The sequence below is a fragment of the Bison bison genome, unplaced genomic scaffold (genome assembly GCF_000754665.1).
Source record: "Bison bison bison isolate TAMUID 2011002044 unplaced genomic scaffold, Bison_UMD1.0 scf7180017864183, whole genome shotgun sequence".
Classification (NCBI taxonomy): Eukaryota; Metazoa; Chordata; class Mammalia; order Artiodactyla; family Bovidae; genus Bison; species Bison bison.
The window spans coordinates 2,044,639-2,053,413 of record NW_011494755.1 but is presented as its reverse complement, the minus strand read 5'-3'; the positions used below and the strand labels follow the sequence as shown (position 1 = coordinate 2,053,413).

General features: G+C 38.1%; 1 protein-coding gene across 3 annotated transcripts in view; it reads right to left on the bottom strand.

The window, feature by feature from the left end:
- Nucleotides 1-8,775, bottom strand: part of SLC44A1 (solute carrier family 44 (choline transporter), member 1) — a 231,977-nt gene that overhangs the window by 151,897 nt on the left and 71,305 nt on the right. For all 3 annotated transcript variants that reach the window (XM_010843534.1, XM_010843533.1, XM_010843532.1), the window contains exon 3: nt 4,685-4,827. In XM_010843534.1, coding sequence (XP_010841836.1) covers nt 4,685-4,827 — 143 coding nt within the window. The remainder of the gene's footprint in view (nt 1-4,684; nt 4,828-8,775) is intronic.

Sequence of the window (8,775 nt, the reverse complement as noted above, 5' to 3'; positions counted from 1 at the left end):
TACTCCTTGGAAAAGTTATGACCAACCTAGATAGCATATTCAAAAGCAGAGACATTACTTTGCCAACAAAGGTCCATCTAGTCAAGGCTATGGTTTTTCCAGTGGTCATGTATGGATGTGAGAGTTGGACTGTGAAGAAAGCTGAGCGCCAAAGAATTGATGCTTTTGAACTGTGGTGTTGGAGAAGACTCTTGAGAGTCCCTTGGACTGCAAGGAGATCCAACCAGTCCATTCTGAAGGAGATCAGCCCTGGGATTTCTTTGGAAGGAATGATGCTAAAGCTGAAAGTACTTTGGCCACCTCATTCGAAGAGTTGACTCATTGGAAATGACTCTGATGCTGGGAGGGATTGGAGGCAGGAGGAGAAGGGGACGACAGAGGATGAGATGGCTGGATGGCATCACTGACTCGATGGACGTGAGTCTGAGTGAACTCCGGGAGTTGGTGATGGACAGGGAGGCCTGGTGTGCTGCGATTCATGGGGTCACAAAGAGTAGGACACAATTGAGCGACTGACCTGAACTGTTCTTTCAAGAATTCAGACTGGCAGAGAGGTATACAGCACAGAGGCTGAATCAACTGAATATTACAGAGAGTGGCACCACTGCACTGAGAAACAGTGAGGGGAGATTGCAGAGGTACATGGGGTCCAGGTCATGCCAGGGCTGAGTGGGCTCATTTTCAATAGGTAACAACACAGAAGGAAAGGCTCTTGAGCAGGGAAATGACAGTAAAAAGGGCTTTAAAGAACTTAATCCTATCACAGTATAAAGGATGGAGAGGATTAGAGATAAGAAGACCAAGAATAGATGTGCTGGCACAAAGGTCTTCAGGAGAGGCCAACAAACATATGGGGGGGGGGCGGTGGGCGGTGGGCAGCGGTGGTTTCACACTCATGAATAATCAAAGGCATGCAAATAAAACTATAAAATACCATTCTGTGGTTGAATCAAATTTGTACAAAAACTAAAAATACTAGCAAAGATAAAGCAATCTCAGACACTATCAGTGGGAATGTAAATAGAACAGACTTTACAGAAAGACAAGTCAGCAAAATGCATGAATAACCTTAAAATACTCAGATCCTCAGATTCTAATTCACTAAGAACATATTCAAAAATAAATAAGTTTATTTACCCATCCAACAAACATTTGAGTGTCTACTACATTCCAGGTACAGAGGATATAGCCATGAACAAAACAGACCTCACCTCTGCTTTCATGAAACTTAGACGAGACAAACATTTAACAAATACTGATGAAATAAATGTATAATTACACATATTACAGGACATAATGGAACTTAAATCATGAGCTTAAAAAATACCTTTCTGGGAAGTAACATTTATACTGAGATCTGAAAGATGAATAGAATTTAGCCACATGAAGAATAGGAGGATTTTTTTTTTTTCTGAGAGGAAAAAAAACAACATTCATGAAGGCAAGAAAGTTAGCTATATTCAATATTTTAGAGGATTCATTCATTAACCCATTTAACAACTATGTGTAGAGGCCCTAGTAGGTATCAGGTACTAGGTGCTAAGGATAAGGGATGGGAGAAAATGACCAAGGTCAAGACAAAACAGGTATAAAAAATCCTGTAGGAACAGAAGGGTGTGGTATTTGTAATAAAGCCAAAGACGTATGTGTGAAAAAGGAGAAAATCAATACATTTGGCAGGAAAAAAAAAAGAGAGAGAGAATGGAGTATAGGTTCAGTTCAGTTCGCTCAGTCGTGTCTGACTCTTTGTAGCCCCATGGACTGCAGCATACCCAGGCCTTTCTGTCCATCACCAACTCCTGGAGTTTACTCAAACTCATGTCCATTGAATCGGTGATGCCATCCAACCATATTATCCTCTGTCGTCCCTTCTCTCACCTTCAATCTTTCCCAAGGTCTTTTCAAATGGGTCAGTTCTTTGCATTAGGTGGATAAAGTATTGGAGTTTCAGCTTCAGCATCAGTCCTTCCAATGAATATTCAGGACTGATTTCCTTTAGGATTGACTGGTTGGATCTCCTTGCAGTCCAAGGGACTCTCATAAACACAAAGACTGTCTACCTCCTTTCAAATCCAAATAGTATAGACTTACCTTAGAAAGGTACATTCAAAACCGTACTATTCATTTATAAAAAATTACCATTTATAGATAGAAATAGGCTTCCCTGATTGCTCAGATGGTAAAGAATCTGCCTGCAGTACAGGAGATCCAGGTTCAATCCCTGGGTTGGGAAGATCTCCTAGAGAAGGGAATGGCTACCCCCTCCAGTATTCTTGCCTAGAGAATTCCATGGACATAGGAGCCTGGCAGGCTACAATCTATGGGGTTGCAAAGAGTGGACATGATGAGTGACCTTCACTTTCACAGACAGGAATACTTAAATGACTCAGGGCTAAAATGCTCATGTGCAAAGAAGAAGAAGTAGAGATCAAAAATAAATTCTAACATGGATACATAAGTTAAGGCATTGCTATACTTGAGGGATTACCCTACAGCTATCCATGAGTGTGTCCCAACTATGCTAAGCGCTCAGGGAAAAGGAACCATTTTTTCAGAATAATAAGCAGGCTTTCTTTGCAAGAGCCCAAAATGTACATAGAATAATCTGAGGATTTGAAATTAAAGACTGAGTTTGTGACTGACATGTACACACTGCTATATTTAGAATGGATAACCAACAAGGATCTACTGTATAGCACATGGAACTCTGCTCAGTATTATATAACAATCTAAACAGGAAAAGAATCTGGAAAAGAATAGACACAGGTCAATGTATAACCATCACTTTGCTATACACCTGAAACGAACACAACAGTGTTAATCACCTGTGTGAATGTGTGTGTGTGTGTGCGTGCGTTCAATTGTGTCTAACTCTTTGTGACCCCATGGACTGTAGCCCATCAGGCTCCTCTCTCCATGGAATTTTCTATGCAAGAATACTGGGGTAGATTGCCATTTCCTCCTCCAGGGCTCTTCCCACATCTCTTGTGCCTCCTACTCACTTATACGCCAATATAAAGTAAAATATTTCTTAAAAATTAACCAAATGAACCTCCAAAAGGTTACGGATGAACTGACAATTACACAAACTTTATGATAAAAACATGCTTGGAGTTACTAGCAAGTTAAAAGGGAGCCATAAAAATGATCATGACCGCATGTGAGCAGTAAACCCAAGGAACTAGAGTCCTTTGTCTCCTGTCTCCTCAATTATCCAAATGGTAATATCTTATGTTTGGTACATGTCAGCATTAAAGAGTATATAATATTTGACACTACCTTAAAAAAAAAAAAAAGATATGCAAAACTCTACTATTTTTGCACTTCTCTGTGAGTCTAAAACTGTTCCAAAATGAGAAGTAAAAACAAAATACATGGGTAGATTTGCTACAGCAAATAACACAAAGCCTAAAATTTGTGTTAATTTCATAAAGCAAACAAAAAGAAGGACAAATGAAATAATCCTCCAAATTACACTCTCAAGTCCAATTTTTACTTCTCCTGTTAAGGGACGCAGGTACCTATCAAGAGAAAAGCTCATGGTCTGTCTTGGACAGTCCACTGCCCATCAGACTTCTGGGGAGGTGATTTCAACCTCTCTAAGCCTTTGCTACCCCCCTCCCACAGGTTGGTATCATATACTTCTTGACTATTGCATTCTATACAAATATTCATTATTACTATTTAAAAATTTTTATTTGAACTGCATTATTCCTTCATTAAATGGAGAAATATCTTTTAAGATTAACTATTTGGGTTTTTTCAAGTTTTTTAATTTATCAAATTAATCTACTTTAGTAGGGGCCCAGATTTAATCAACATACTTATCTAACAATAAATAGAGTTATTATATCTCTCAAAATATTATAGAACTACAGTCTAAAAAATGTTTTTATTTGCAATAGCCTTCTCCTATAAAGTTCACTAATGGAATTGGCTAACCTTAAAATTAGTGTGGTTAATTCTAAAGACCTGTATTTATTTATTAGACCTGTCTAATAAAGTTTGATGGGCATAAATACACAGTTTGGAACAAATATATTGACATCATACATACAATACATTTGATAAGATGTCTTTTTCCCCATAGACAGTAAAAATGAAATAATAGCTCTTTTGAAGAAAAGAGGTGATTAAGTCAGGAATTTCAAGAAATGCAAAACCTGAACCTTGAAAACCCGAATGAAATTTCAAAGTCTGACAAAGAAAATATATCTTTTATAAAATTGGAAATCAGTGTGTACTTATAAATGATGCACCACAAAATGTTTCATTATAACTTTATTGTGTCAAAATCCATTATCCATCTGCCTTCCATCAAGCAGTCTAAGGAAGAAAAATATTATATTGTTTTCTGGGTTAAAACTCATGTACAGCCTACAGGCTAACGGAAAAACAGAGCAGGAGTACAAGAGTAACTCTCTCAAATCATGCATTTACTCATTAAAACCTCAAGGTAGGCCATTTTAACAAGGCACCTAATTTTGTTTCCTGGTGAATGTATTTATAGACCAAAACCAGAAATGATTCAAGTGGACAGTTAAAAAAAAAACCAACAGGAAGCATATAAAAATAATATTCAGTAAGATATTATCTTTATAACAGTAAAAAAAAAAAAAAAGCAGGATGCCCCCTCCCCTTTCAAGTTCCCACAGTGTTCACCATTCAGGCACAGGCTACTCACTTCCGATGGGTGTGGTCCATGCCACTGTTTGGTATTGCTTCCAACTCTGCATTTTTCTGCCCACAGATATTTCCATAGCTGTCGTATCCTGATACTAGTCTTGCTGCTGCACCTGTTGCTACTGAAAAGCCACAAATAAATCCCTAGAGGAAAAAACAGAAAAAAACATACAAATAAACCATTTCAATAGCAACAGCCACTACTTGATACGATAATGAGCTTCTTTTGTCCGCTGAAGGGAACAAAGAGCTCTCTTTCCTTATTGCAAACACTATTCCACTGTTTTCCTTGGGTTTCACATAAGCTGTACAAAGAAGTCCACAGGGAAACACTATTTACTACAATAACAAAACAAATCTCAAGCTTTTACATCGTAAGTATGTCTTTGCATTTTATAATAATAATAATAGCATCTTCTTTGTACTGAACACCTGCTCGATGCCAGGATCTGTACCAGCTGCTCACCATACATTATCTCTAATCCTCATGATGGGGAAACTGAGGCCCAGAGAGGGTAAATAAGTCATCCAAGGCCATAGAAGCTAGTAAAGATCAGGGCATAAGACTCAAACCTAGCTTTCTTCATTCTTTAAATTTTTTTTTAATATTTATTTACTTGACTATACTGGATCTTAGCTGTAGCATGTGGGATCTAGTTCCCTGACCAGGGACTCAAGCCAGAGCCCCCTGCATTGGGAGTTCGCAGCCTTAGCCACTGGACCACCTGGGAAGTCCCTATTCTTTAGTTTTATTTGGTTGTCAAAGAGTTCTGGTAAATAAAGAATAGCAACAGATGAAAGACAAAAACTCAAAGAACAATAGGTATGTGGGTTTCGAATTATCACTTCAGTACACACAACACTTCTGTTTTCTTCCTGCAATAAAGTTGTGTAGAAGCCAAAGAATTATACCGTGAAGTACATTCACGCTCTGAATATTGGCGACTCAAGGACAGGGAGGCCCTGGGTCCATGTGCCACAGAGGTCACTTCATTTCATGGGGATATGCTTCACCACAGTACCAACGGCGAATGGTACTCGCTTCAGAACTGCATCATGTTTGCCAAGTCAAGTATGCATTGATCAAAGCAAAGCAATAAACCCTACACTCAGCTGCAGGCTACTGGGCATAAGAACAGGAAATAAGGTGAGTCACTATTATTAAACTGAATTGGAAGAAAAGACAGAGGTTAAGATATATTCTCGCAATGCAGTCACTAAAAGATTGAGTTTCTGTTATCTTTAACAAAAGACACTAAGGTTAATGGCGAACCTTTCCAATACAGTTCTTTAACGAGAGGCATCATAGAGTAATAGAAAGAGGATCCAAAAAGATCTGGATTCAAACCCTCACTCTACCATTTACCACCTATATAACCTTGATCCATTTACCTTTTTAGACTGTTTCTTCCTCATCTCTGACAAAAAATAATATCAACTGTTTCACAGCCAAACGATGGGGCCTCCATGAGATAACACATTTCTAACTTGTAGCTGGCCCTGTACACAGCAGGTAGTCAATATACTGTAGCTGCTAACGAAAAAGTCAGACTAAAGAAGTTGATAACAGTAATTGCAGATTAACTAAAAATCCCTTCAGTTCTAAATTTTGGGAAAAAATGTTCTAGGGGGTGGGGAGGGGGGGAAGTGAGAAATACTATCAGTCATTTCGTCATTACAGAGAAACATTCGGACCACAATTACCATCTTTCACTACTGGTCTAAAATAGCAAAGCCCTTGCATAATTAAAAGGTTATGTTCTTCTTTCACTTTTTATAGAAACGTTCTTCTTAGGTTTGATAAGTACTTTGTGTTACAGATGGCCTTCAATGGTTCCTGAAGTCCCTTTATGATCATTTTTAACAGTACTGTTGGAAACATACATGTGCGTGTTTTTGTGTATGTGTGTGTTTGTGTTTTTCAGTTATAGGCCACCTCATATCCCTCTGGGATGTAGGCAGAGTATAAATTATAAATGTTTCACGTATATGGTAAAATGGGACACTGACATATTTTCACATAGGCCATTTAAACTTTTTAGTAGCTTCCCAAAGCATTAGAGTGGAGAGGGTGAGAAGCTGTAGGAAGGAAAGGAAGGGGAACAGGAAGCTAGTAAGAGATGGAGAAACCATGACTGTTATCCTGGAGATGTCTCATGGTACAAGAAGTGACAATGGAGAACTAGGCCAAATATAATTAAAAAGACAATCTCCTTTTTAAAAAAAAAATTGTGAAATCCAAATGCAGGAAGCAATATAGTTTCAGATGAGAAAAAAATGTGGTACATGAAATTAAAATAGGGTGAGAGAAACTTTACAGAATGTACTCTTTAATTCAATGGCTCCAAGAGGCAGGTAGAGTGTTATTTAGCAGAAGGAAATCACATTAATGAAGCAAGTTGTAAGGGGGATAAGGAAAGCTTTTATACACCTATAGTAGAGAGCAATCACCAGAGAGAAAAGAAGTCTATTCGTAAGGAATAGAATCATGGTTAAGAACTTAAAATGACTGAGCTACTGAAGTGCTTTCAGAACTGCTATTTCAAGAGAGAGTGAGAAGGAGCAGACAAATCTAATCACAAATAGGAGGTGATTCAAATCAGATAAAGAGACCAGAGATGGTAGATCACAGGCAAGATCTGGCAACTAATAAGTGTATATTGCTTACGTGGGAGAAAAACAGTCTGCTAATTACTGGACTGTGTTCATCTCCCCTTCACATCACAAGTTTAGTTCAATTTAAGTAAGAGTTTTGGCTTAGTTTCACTCACTCTTAGTCAAAAAAAAGGACACGTTTCATTTCACAAGCAATGTTTGAATTTCACACATGAAGCCTTTACCACACCACTGAGCAAGGCAGAGGTCTTAGCTTTGCTCTGAAGAAAAGAAAAGTCAACAAAACATGCATGAGGGGTGGGGAGGGAGTATGAATATGGCATTGTGTTTCAAGATAAAAAGACTTTAGGCTTACAGCCTTCTCCCAGGGATTAATGAAAATATATTCAGAATTTTTTTCTCAAAGACTACCTCTCTTACCCCAAACAACACTTGGAGTCAGTCTGCTAGTAACTAACGTCAAACCTTAGAGTAACACTTGGCTTCTGTTCCTCCTTTTCCAAGAACTCTGAGACCAGGAGGCTATTAGGACCCAGCAAACAGCATAGGATTAGAAAGTCTGATGCAGAACTAATACTTATGCAAACAAATTTCAAAAATAAATTTAAAAGCTTTGGCAATCTGCCAGATTTCAGGATTTCTTTAAAGTTTAATGGGATATATTACTCTAAGAAAGAGGGAAGAAGGAAAAAACAAGAATGGTTGGAAGTCTAGGAAATATCAAGTTCACCCTGAAAGAACTGAGATATTCTCAAAAGAAAAAAATAATAATGGGGCCTGAGGAAGCTAAAATCAGAGAGGCTATTTCATGGGCAGCCTGAGCAATTAAAAAAACATAGACAAAGAATATGTACTGAGAACTGAAACCAGCAGCAAATACTAATGACCCCAGGTAAGTCTCTTTATCACTTTAAATTCTCTGAGGCTCAGTCTCCTTACCTGTCACTAGGAATGAATTAGATTAATCTCAAAAGTCTTTTCTGATTCCTAAATTTTATGATTCTAAGGAAAACTATTAATAGAAACAGAGTCAACTTTTTTAGGCTATACTTCCAGGGAGAAGTATGGGCCCATTTGATCCACTGTAATGACTGAGCATGCGGTATATACAGGTGGCGAGGAAGAGTAGATTAAAAGTAAATGGATTTAACTGTACATTTAAAAATAGTCAAAATAATAAATTCTAAGTTATGTATGTGTGTATGTGTGTGTGTGCTCAGTTGCTCAGTGGTGTCTGACTCTTTTGCAACCCCATGGACTGTAGCCTGCCAGACTCCCTTGTCCATGGGATTTTCCAGGCAAGAATACTGGAGTGAGTTGTCATTTCCTTCTCCAGGGGATCTTTCCAACCCAGGGACGGAACTGGCGCCTCCCACATTAGAAGTGGATTCTTGACCGCTGAGCTACCAGGGAAAATGAAGTTATGTATATTTTACCACAATAATAAAAAAAGAAAAACCAAAGGATTTAACAGAG